This window comes from Palaemon carinicauda, chromosome 22, assembly GCF_036898095.1.
Source record: "Palaemon carinicauda isolate YSFRI2023 chromosome 22, ASM3689809v2, whole genome shotgun sequence".
In the NCBI taxonomy this organism is placed as follows: domain Eukaryota; kingdom Metazoa; phylum Arthropoda; class Malacostraca; order Decapoda; family Palaemonidae; genus Palaemon; species Palaemon carinicauda.
Genome location: NC_090746.1, coordinates 88,279,748 through 88,292,076, shown reverse-complemented (window position 1 = coordinate 88,292,076; position 12,329 = coordinate 88,279,748). Strand labels below are relative to the sequence as shown.

Here is a 12,329-nt window from a genome sequence, read left to right as displayed (position 1 = left end):
TGGCTGGAAGTCTTCCAGAGTGTTCTTTCGTCACTATGCGAAGCAAGTGCAGCAACTAAGAGGTTCTGTGGTGGCAGTGGGTTGCGTCGTTAACCCTGCTGTTTAACTCTGCGAGGAACAGTAACTTAATTGGGACAATTAATTCCAGGGTGAGTATGTAGTCACATGTTGTACTACATACTATGTGAGGGTACTGGGTGACCCACATTGACTGTTCCACTTTCAAAGGTGAACCCAGCATAAGTGCAAACATGCGTGCCGAGCGTTTCTAACGCTAATGTGACTGATTAGTAAAACAGACTTTTGACTTTGATACTTTGGTATCTTAAAAGTGGCTCCAATGTTTTTTCTTTCAGACAAACAAGTTGCTGTTTACTATCATACTTATGCTTAAAGTTTTAGTTATCCTCCTCTTATATATAGATATATATATATATATATGAGTGTGGTTAACCTGTTTGTTTATTGTCTGTCAATAAACTGGTTCTTGAGAACCTTGCGTCTCCTTCACCTGTGAGCATTCATTCTATGTATATTTACCCGGGGATAATTCTAATAGAATGTTCCCTTATGCAAGCTAATATTGCATTGGTTTATGCTTCCCCTTAGCTGGAGGACTCCATCCCATAAAGGGATGGTGGCGGATTTACGAGTTTCCTCCTAAGCGGATATGAACCTTTGTCCAATACGTGTTTTGAGCGGAGGACTGGTCGATATTTCATATTGACACAGTGATTCTTTTCGAACTTCGCTTTACCCAGTATGGGGTGAGACCACTATACTCGCTTGCCTGGGGTTCATACTTAGATATATGTACTCTTCGAGACTTTCCCAGAGTCTAGTAAGACTCTTCCCTGTTGGGGGCAGGAAGCTCTATCATGGTTTATGATTAGTTGAAAAGATGTATGACGGTAACATCTTAGGTCTCTAGGTCGCGTCGACTGGGGGAAATATTTCCGAGGAGTACGGCACATTTTGAGAATCCACAGATACAGTAATGCTCTGGTATACTTCCATCAGGACGACATGGCTTGAGCCCAAAAAACGGATTTTGAGCGAAGCGAAAAATCTATTTTTGGGTAAGATGGCCATGTCGTCCTGATGGACCCGCCCTTCCCTTTCAATGAAAGGGCCGTAGGATCCCTCCCTACATACAGTATCTGTAGCACCTCGTGTTTCGCTACAAGGAATGCAGATGGCGCCAGAATCGGCGCAGGGCACGCTTACAAAACGGGAGAAGAGAGGGCCTTACGAACGGCTCTCCCCTTTTCTTTCTCGTTTTCGTTTTCTTGCCATTTGACCCCTACGAAGTGTTAACTCTATTCGGGGTATAGATTGCTATGAGGCGTGTCAAGAATACGTCCACTGATATTTACGATATCCCTAAGGTCTTTTTTAGGGATACTCGCTCCAGGAGTTAGAATTCTGGGTACCTTAAGGTAAATTCTCTGGGAATATCGCCGTAGTTGTAATATACCCTAGGAAGCTGCCTTTAAGGAACTTCCATCAGGACGACATGGCCATCTTACCCAAAAATAGATTTTTCGCTTCGCTCAAAATCCGTTTTATTGTATATAGGAAGAGCCATTAGTAGAGAGGCTTATACTACTCTATGCAGTAGAAACATTGGCACTGACAAAGAAATAAAAATGAATTAGGTAAAGTGTGACCTTAGAATGTTAGGATTTGTGGCTGCAGTAAGGTATGAAGATGATATCACAAATAAGTAATTTGTAGAGAAATGTGGTGTCTAAAACCTGAAAAAAATGGTTAAGAGCTCAAAGATCGAAATGGTTTGGATATGAGATGAAAAGAGGCCAAGAACTGTTAATCATGAAAGCAACAAATATTAAAGCGGCAGGACGAAGACCTGTTGGAACTCTCAAGAATCATTTAAATAGGTGACAGATGAACACTTGGTCTTTTTGACATTTCAGGAAGACAGTGTGCAGATTAGAAGAAAATCAATTTAGATCATTTCATGTCTTTAACTTCATCAAGAGAAGAGCTAATGAAAACTTTTATGATGATGATTATGATACTTAATTCATTCCATTGTTACTGTCATCCCATATTCGATCATGTTGTATATGTAACTAGTTCTTCAAAATATAAGAAAAATAAAGGATTTTATTTTCTTATAAATCACAACAAATAAATTTGGATGCAGCTAATTAATTTTAGCATTCTGTGACCTTAATTACTTGATTTACAAAATTGCGATTAAATCACTAGACCAAAATCAGTAGCGGGTTATTAATAGCAGACAATTAAACTATGTCAGATATTTAGTAGCAGGTAGATTTACATGAAGCCAGATAAGATTAATGTAATCACCCCACAAAGATAATGACCGTACTGTACAGTATGGTACTTTCCTATTTGGAAACTTCCAGGAAAATTATTATTTTTATTGTGGTCATTATTATTATTGATGATGATGATAACTGATGATGCCTATAAAAAGATTATTATATTTTTCAATATTAATCTTACCCGATGATCATGTAGCTGTCAACTCTGTTGCCCGACAGAAATCTACGGTCGGGATACGCCAGCGATCGCTATACAGGTGGGGGTGTACACAACAGCGCCATCTGTGAGCAGGTACTCAAGTACTTCTTGTCAACAAGAACTCAATTTTTCCTCTGTCGTGCCTCCGGCTAGACCTACTTGGATACGCTGTTGATTCTGGAGTTATTGTTCACGATTTGGTGATGTATTTGCTCTAGAGTTTAGCCTTCGCTATTCAGGAAGCTTTATCTTTAGCTTAGCAAGCTTTTGGAATTAATTTGAATTAATTATGGTGACGAAGAGAGTATGGACTCTCTTTCACTTTTAAATGGCCGACCCTTCCCTTAGATGGAAGTGTTGGTGTCGAAGAGAGTATAGATTCTCTTTCACTTTTTATATCTCTCCGCCATTTATAGGCCTCTTCGATTAACTTTCCTTAAAAAAAAAAAAAATATGCGACCTTTCCTAATAGTAGGCGGTCCTTACTTGGAACCGAAGTTAATTAACATTGAGCTCGTCATATCGTTTTTCCTGTTAAGAATTTATGCTATTTTAATTTTATGTTTTTGAAAGAATTTCTTTGATAAGTCTCGTACTGTTTTCAAAGTTGAACTAACGTTTTGTTTAGTCTCCGCAGTTGTTGACGTTCAGAACGTTCAACTTGCGCTCTATCGTTACGATAGAGAGAGAGTATTCACGGTTTCACGTTGCAGTAAGAGTAAACCGATTATAGCGTTTCGTTCATTCTTTCTTAGCTTAAATGGTTTTAATTCTAATAAAGGAACTTTTTATTTGGGAAACCTTTCAGTTTTTTTCCTTTAACAAATAATATGTTTTAACGATATATATAATTGGGCTCATCTCTCAGGTTCTAAGTCAAGAGAGAGAGAGAGAGAGAGAGATAGAGACGGAGGGAGAGAGAGGAGGATAAACGTTTCGTTCAAGCGGGTAACGTTGTTCTCGTTTTTTTTGCTCTTCTCCCTAGTCGATAGAGGGGAAGAAGGTAAAACGTTTCTAGAGTTTTATTCTTGTTCCCAGGCTTTATGCGGTGAGAGATTTTAAACGTAGTTTATTTGATCTAGTGTTTAGTCTCTTTTCCAGCCACTGAATTCTTTATCTTTCATTATGTTTTTCTGTTACATTGTAATACTGTTTTCGCAATTACTACCTTTTAATGAAGGATAGGATTGCGTGTTTCAGGTACAAACCACTTAAAGTTTCGAGTTCAGTGAAATAAGTGCAAACAGAAAATCAAAAGTGATAAAGTGATATGCGCAAAGTGTTACAGTGTTGCGTTCGAGGGTTCGTCTGTTCGTGCCAGTGGTTCACCTAGTCCGATACCTCTTACAAGCTCCCAAGCCCAGGGGAGAAGTAATGTCGAAGGACTTATGGGTTCCTCAGGCCTTGATCGACGAACAGACGTTTCCCTCTGTGGTTTCGGGTGTATCTACACACGTTGCCGACGTGATCACCCCACCCACACAAAGACGAGAGAGCCCATTTATTCCTCGTCTGCGGAAGAGGTTTCTCGCAGAAACCATGGACCAAATCTTGCAGCTTTTAAGTGCAAGTCGGTCCCTTCCGCGCAAGTCCAACGGCCTAGGTGTAGCCACTGGGTCAGTTCGGACTCGCTGCAGTACGACAACTGCACACCTCCTAAGAGAGGCTAGGTGGTACCGCAACAGGCAGTAACTCCGTCTGTTGCCGCACCAGCTGTTTTAGACCCTCAGTCACAACGGACAGTAGCTCCGTTTGTTGTTGTCTTTCATAGACCCTAGTGGTCCATGCTGCAGACTATACAGTCTCAGCTTGCTCCTTCATGCAGGAGTATCATGCTGGAAGGTTGACAATGCAGCCTGTTTACCTACAACCCGCCGAGGTTGTGCGCTCAGCAGATACTGCGGCTGCCTGCTCCCACACCACACCTGTGAGAGCTCCTCCACCGATGCGCAGTCCTCACTGCCAGACGCATGTTCTTGCTGCACCATCTGCTAACATGCCTGAGCTGCCGCATCAGGAGTTGCCGGGTTCCAGCACTTGCGGCATTCTCCTCAGCCCATGCAGCATGCTCTGCAGACCTTACAGCATGCTCCGCATACCATGCAGCATGAGCCGCATACCATGCAGCATGAGCCGCATGCCTTACCTCATGCTCTGCATACCATACCGCATGCTCTGCATACCTTACAGCATGCTCTGCATACCTTACAGCATGCTCTGCATTCCTTACAGCATGCTCTGCATACCTTACAGCATGCTCTGCATACCTTACAGCATGCTCTGCATACCTTACAGCATGCTCTGCATACCTTACAGCATGCTCTGCATACCATACCGCATGCTCCTCAACCCACCGCAGCCCCTCCCACGCACCAGCACTCTGCTTTTGTTGTTGCCAGCTCCCACTCTCCGACTGCGGAGAAGGTTGACGATGCACCCGTGGGCCTACACCTCCCACGGTTGTGCGCCCGGCATGGCTTCATGCTCTCACACTCTTGTTGTGAGAGCTCCTCCACCCATGCACAGTCAACCCTGCCAGATGTATGATGACTCCCACACACAGAGCACTCCGTTGCCGTGCGGGAGCTACCACAAGCTGCCGTGTTTTGACACGGTGTGTCAGCCTCCGCAACACACTGTGGTTACCGCCACTCGCCAGCAGCAAACTAGTCAGGCAGGAGTTGAGGCTTCCCCACACATCTTTGGTTGTTGCCAACTTAAAAACTGTCATGCAGTTACATGACGTTGCCTTCTGGTCTGCTACTTATACACCAGTGCTGTATGTCCTCACGCTCCTGTTGTGGTTGACAGTTCAGTTTTTGACAGTTCACAGACTGTCAAGCAGTTTCATAACGTTGCCTTCTGGTCTGCTGCTTTTGCACCAGTGAAACCCTCACTGAGAGAACTTAGCTTTTCTCGGATATGGTTCCTGTAGATGAGAAAGTGCTGTTCTCCCTCCTTCTGATATTCCCTTGAGGACTCTGTCATTTGGAGAGGAGCCTTAAGCTGCTTAGCCTCCTATGGACTTTTATTTAAGCATAACATGCTTCCAGGGAGGGTAAATGGTTCCGCTTCAGTCGCTAACCCCGTCTGTTGCCACACCTGCTCCCATAGACCTTGAGCTTTGTTGCAAGACATGCAGTCCAAGCTTAGTCCTTGATAGAGAATTTTTTTTTTTTTTTTTTACGGAGTCAGTGTGTCACTGGGAAGACGTTCAACAACCAGCAGAGGTGACTTGTTGTGACGCAGTGCGGCAACCTCAGCAACCCGATAAGGAGTTGTCTGTACTACCCAGACAGTCTAGACAGTTTCGGGTTGTCGCTGTACTTCCTCGCTTCCCCATGGTTGACAGTTCACAGACTGTGCAGCAGTACCATGATCTTGTGTCCGGCTCCGTCAGACGACTGGCTTTTAAGAGCTCCCACAAGTCGTCGCTGTCTGGAGAATCTCAGATGGACTATGGATCTGACCAAGGAACTGGGCCTCCTGGTCAATTTAGAGAAGTCCCAGCTCGTCCCATCCCAGACCATTGTCTACCTGGGTATGGAGATTCAGAGTCGAGTTTTTCGGGCTTTTCCGTCGGCCCCAAGGATCAACCAAGCCCTAGAATGCATCCAGAGCATGCTGAGAAGGAACCGATGCTCAGTCAGGCAGTGGATGAGTCTAACAGGGACACTTTCATCGCTGGCCCTGTTCATCGAGTTAGGGAGACTCCACCTCCGCCCCCTTCAGTATCATCTAGCTGCTCACTGGATAAAGGACATGACGCTAGAGACGGTCTCAGTTCCTGTTTCCGAAGAGATGAGGTCTACTCTAACGTGGTGGAAGAACAGCTTTCTTCTCAAGGAAGGTCTACCTTTGGCTGTTCAGAACCCCGACCGCCGTCTCTTCTCGGACGCATCAGACACGGGCTGGGGTGCGACATTGGACGGACAGGAATGCTCGGGAACATGGAATCAGGAGCAAAGGACACTTCACATCAATTGCAAGGAGTTGTTGGCGGTTCATCTGGCCTTGATAAACTTCAAGTCCCTCCAACTAAACAAGGTGGTGGAGGTGGACTCCGACAACACCACAGCCTTGGCTTACATCTCCTAGCAGGGAGGGACTCATTCGAGGAAGTTGTTCTAGATCGCAAGGGACCTCCTCATCTGGTCAAAAGATCGAAAGCTCACGCTGGTAACGAGGTTCATTCAGGGCGATATGAATGTCATGGCAGATCGCCTCAGCCGGAAGGGTCAGGTCATCCCCACAGAGTGGACCCTTCACAAGAATGTTTGCAGCAGACTTTGGGCCCTGTGGGGTCAGCCAACCATAGATCTGTTTGCTACCTCGATGACCTAGAGGCTCCCGTTGTTTTGTTCTCCGATTTCAGACCCAGCAGCAGTTCACGTGGATGCTTTTCTGCTGGATTGGTCCCATCTCGACCTGTATGCATTCCCGCCGTTCAAGATTGTCAACAGGGTACTTCAGAAGTTCGCCTCTCACAAAGGGACACGGCTGACGTTGGTTGCTCCCCTCTGGCCCGCGAGAGAATGGTTCACAGAGGTACTGCAATGGCTGGTCGACATTCCCAGGACTCTTCCTCTAAGAGTGGACCTTCTACGTCAACCTCACGTAAAGAAGGTACACCCAAACCTCCACGCTCTTCGTCTGACTGCCTTCAGACTATCGAAAGACTCTCAAGAGCTAGAGGCTTTTCGAAGGAGGCAGCCAGAGCGATTGCCAGAGCAAGGAGGACATCCACTCTCAGAGTCTATCAGTCTAAATGGGAAGTCTTCCGAAGCTGGTGCAAGGCCAATGCAGTTTCCTCAACCAGTACCACTGTAACCCAGATTGCTGACTTCCTGTTACATCTAAGGAACGTAAGATCCCTTTCAGCTCCTACGATCAAGGGTTACAGAAGTATGTTGGCAGCGGTTTTCCGCCACAGAGGCTTGGATCTTTCCACCAACAAAGATCTACAGGACCTCCTTAGGTCTTTTGAGACCTCAAAGGAACGTCGGTTGTCCACTCCAGGCTGGAATCTAGACGTGGTCCTAAGGTTCCTTATGTCATCAAGATTTGAACCTCTCCAATCAGCCTCTTTTAAGGACCTCACATTAAAAACTCTTTTCCTCGTGTGCTTGGCAACAGCTAAAAGAGTAAGTGAGATCCACGCCTTCAGCAGGAACATAGTTTTCACATCTGAAACGGCTACATGTTCCTTGCAGCTCGGTTTTTTGCTAAAAACGAGCTTCCTTCACGTCCTTGGCCTAAGTCGTTCGAGATCCCAAGCCTGTCCAACTTGGTGGGGAACGAACTGGAGAGAGTACTTTGCCCAGTTAGAGCTCTTAGGTACTATCTAAAAAGGTCAAAACCTTTACGAGGACAATCAGAAGCCTTATGGTGTGCTATCAAGAAGCCTTCTCTTCCAATGTCTAAGAACTCAGTTTCTTACTACATCAGGCTTCTGATTAGGGAAGCACATTCTCATCTGAAGGAAGAAGACCTTGCTTTGCTGAAGGTAAGGACACATGAAGTGAGAGCTGTGGCTACTTCAGTGGCCTTCAAACAGAACCGTTCTCTGCAGAGTGTTATGGATGCAACCTATTGGAGAAGCAAGTCAGTGTTCGCATCATTCTATCTCAAAGATGTCCAGTCTCTTTACGAGAACTGCTACACCCTGGGACCATTCGTAGCAGCGAGTGCAGTAGTAGGTGAGGGCTCAGCCACTACATTCCCATAATCCCATAACCTTTTTAACCTTTCTCTTGAATACTTTTTATGGGTTGTACGGTCGGCTAAGAAGCCTTCCGCATCCTTGTTGATTTGGCGGGTGGTCAATTCTTTCTTGAGAAGCGCCGAGGTTAGAGGTTGTGATGAGGTCCTTTAGTATGGGTTGCAGCCCTTTATACTTCAGCACCTAAGAGTCGTTCAGCATCCTAAGAGGACCGCTACGCTCAGTAAGGAAGACGTACTTAATAAAGGCAGAGTAATGGTTCAAGTCGTCTTCCTTACCAGGTACTTATTTATTTTATGTTATTTTTGAATAACTAATAAAATGAAATACGGGATACTTAGCTTCTTTGTTAACATGTATGCTGGTCTCCACCCACCACCCTGGGTGTGAATCAGCTACATGATCATCGGGTAAGATTAATATTGAAAAATGTTATTTTCATTAGTAAAATAAATTTTTGAATATACTTACCCGATGATCATGAATTTAAGGACCCGCCCTTCCTCCCCATAGAGAACCAGTGGACCGAGGAGAAAATTGAGTTCTTGTTGACAAGAAGTACTTGAGTACCTGCTCACAGATGGCTCTGTTGTGTACACCCCCACCTGTATAGCGATAGCTGGCGTATCCCGACCGTAGATTTCTGTCGGGCAACAGAGTTGACAGCTACATGATCATCGGGTAAGTATATTCAAAAATTTATTTTACTAATGAAAATAACATTTTCACCTGCCTTATCAAAATATATTAGTACATTACAGTATAATCACTCAACTTCTCAGGTGCATTTTGATATACAATACTTTTCTTTCTTCCATCTGAATTTCCAATCACATAGGTGGGTAGTGTCGTTAGTGTTCATCATGTGGTGTACTGTACACATTTCTTAAGTCTACAGTTTCCCTTCAGTCTTTATCTGCACCCACTTTTTAGCTTTTCAATAGACCTCCGTTCTCGCGTCCTTTTATCCTTGTAATCCAACCTTTTAAATTTTAATTCATTGTACAACTGCAGGGTTTTCCCCCTACGGTCTCCTGTCCTCAGTTCTTTACAAAGTGGAATTCAGACATCTAAATCCTAACTTCTAACTTCTTTTAACTTTTACATAATAGTTGCAAGTTGGCAGTAAATGGCTGCCCCAGTCATAGTGCTATATGGTGTGAATTCTTAAACCCAATTCAGTAATGAAATCAGCCAAGTTAATAATAAAGGCCTTTTAGTAAACTCCTCAGATGAACATTCAAGATATCACACAGCCAATGATAATTCTGTCTAAATCATTTTACTTTATCACTACAGTATTATCTTTTTTTTAAATTACAGTATATTTCATTGGGCAACTGCAAGATATTCTCTTAGTTGCAGGTCATTCCTGATTGGCCTCCATTGCCTCATCATATGACCAAATTCAATTCATCTTCCCATCCATAATGTCTTGAAGGGTAGCCTGGCAAAATATGAAATAACAATTAATATGATAAATCCTGAAGCTCAATAAATCAAGGTAGTTTAACTTAGGAATTTACTGTATCTATTTTACTCATTCATTCTCCAACACTACTGTATTGACTTGATTACAAAGAGTTAATGTTCTTTTCATTAACTTAATCTTCATCTTTTACAGGTATGCAATATACGTACCATTGTTCCTGCCTGTGAGTATTCCTGTTATTTTGTCATTCAAGGTTGTGTTTGGTCTCTACAAGAAGCAAAATACACCAAAAATAAAAAATGACTAGATATTTACACATTCCCTAGATTGAGGAACAAAGTTGAAGTAATTTTTCCCATAAAATTGTATTGAAGAAGATACAGTACAGTATATTAATTTTCAGACCCCAAATAAGATTCTTATAGTGTACAGTAATGTCATTATTAGTGCATTTGATGTATAGGCCCCAGTCATTAGGTTTTTACGGAGATGTAATAAGTTAAATACAATTTAATATATAGATTAAGATTGAATGCGTCAGAACAGCCTTTTGAAAGTTCAAGAATGCTAATTATTATATTTCATTAAATCTTACCCAACATTTATTGTGCTGAATATTTTGCAAGCGTAGCTTGAGTAAGAAACTGGAAAATTAGAGAAGTTGTAGTTGGTATGTACTCCCTGACTAACCCAACCATCTTATACCTCTACAATGACTACTACAGTATGTTTAATGGCTGTAGAGGCAGCCTCCAGCAGCCATTTTGTCAAAAGTTTAGTGTACATCTCATCTGGTGATGCTAATTTCATTAGAGGATTTTTCAGGCTTTTGATGATATTGAGGTTATATTAAGTTTTTATCTTATTGTAGGTACAGTATGTATTCTGAAATAAGATTTTGTGAATTTTGTAATCTGATCCACTGTATATGTAAAGGACTACGTTTGACCTGCATAAAATATGTATCGCCTGTTGACCTGTAGAGACAAAGATGCAAGTTTTTATCTATTAAAGATATGTCTTCTGAAATTAGAGTTTTTACAGTCTGTATGAAGACTTGTAAGTATGGGTCTTAAGTTTTCCCCGCATGAAATATGCATCATCCTGTAGAGGCAAAGACTGTTTGGTCCTGAATGTAATAAGTGCAAGCCAATGGAAGATGAACTCTGTTTTTTGCTTCCTCAAACTTGAAGGAAGTTCAAGTTATGTATGACTAGCGTTGTTTATTAGTTTCACTTGTGGAAGGAGACATTTTAGTTTAAAAATTATATTTTTTTTCCACAGTTTCATTTTATTACGTGGTGAAGTTAGGGGATTAGGGTTACTTTAAGGGACTAGATCAGTGACTTCACTTCTTGAGAGGTTCTTTTGAATAGTCCTTGTTTGGGTTTGGTTGGTGGTAGCCCTTGAAGTGGGGTAATACTCTTTTAAGCTAAAAGAGACTAGAGAACAGTGGTTTGATTTTGGAGTGTCCTTCTAGAAGAGCTGCTTACCAAAGATAAAAGAGTCTCTTCTACCCTTACCAAGAGGAAAGTAACCACTGACCAATTACAGTGCAGCAATTAACCCCTTGGGTGAAGAAGAATTGTTTGGTAATCTCAGTGTTGTCAGTTGTATGAGGACAGAGGAGACTTTGTAAAGAATAGGCCAGACTATTCAGTGCATGTGTAGCAAAGGGAAAGAACTGTAACCAGTGAGAATGATCCACTGTAGTACTGTCTGACCAATCAAAGAACCCCATAACCCTCTAGCGGTGGTATCTCAACGGGCGGATGGTGCCCTGGCCAACCTATCTCCTATATACACTATAAAAACTTTAACAAAATAAGAGGAAGAGAGATAAGATAAAATAGTGTGCCCAAGTGTACCCTCAAGCAAGAGAACTCTAACCCAAGACAGTGAAAGACTATGGTACAGAGGCTATGGCACTTCCCAAGACTAGAGAACAATGGTTTGAGTTTGGTGTGTCCTCCTAGAAGAGCTACTTACCATAGCTAAAGAGTTATATCTACCCTTACCTAGAGGAAAGTGGCTACTGAACAATGACAATGCAGTAACCCCTTGGGTGAAGAAGAATTGGTGGGTAGTCTCAGTGTTGTCAGATGTATGAGGACAGAGGAGAGTATGTAAAGAATAAGCCAGACTATTCGATGTATGTGTAGGCAAATGGAAAATGAACAGTAACCAGAAAGTAGGATCCAATGTAGTACTGTCTGGCCAGTCAAAGGACCCTATAACTCTCTAGTATCTAATTTTGAGTTTGTAAACCAAGTTGTACTTTCAAAATGAATAGCACAATGGATGTTGAGTAATTATTGGAATAAATCTTATTTTCCAAACTGTTATTAATAATACATGATAATGATGCTGTATAGCGCAGTTGGCTATTCAATTAAAGTACATTTGATTTGTTATAATATTTAAATTATTGATGTCTTCATTATTTTCACAATTTTAGTTGTACAATACAATATTTCAATTTAAAAAATATTTAGCAGGAAAGAAAGATGAGGACTAATTTCTGTGAAATTTTGTCCTAAATCTTTTAACAGCGCTTTTGAAATGCACATGAAATAGATATATGTTTTGTCTGATGATTATATATTTCCAGTAAGTTGCTGGTGTATGATTTTCTATTTTCTTGTAATGTACAAATAATGT

General features: G+C 42.2%; 1 protein-coding gene across 1 annotated transcript in view; it reads left to right on the top strand.

Moving 5' to 3' along the window:
• Positions 1-9,989, top strand: part of PIG-S (phosphatidylinositol glycan anchor biosynthesis class S) — a 78,552-nt gene extending 68,563 nt beyond the window's left edge. The window contains exon 11 of the mRNA XM_068346487.1: positions 9,861-9,989. Within this exon, the coding sequence (XP_068202588.1) occupies positions 9,861-9,975 (115 nt within the window). The 3' untranslated portion in view covers positions 9,976-9,989. The remainder of the gene's footprint in view (positions 1-9,860) is intronic.
• Positions 9,990-12,329: the final 2,340 nt, after the last annotated feature.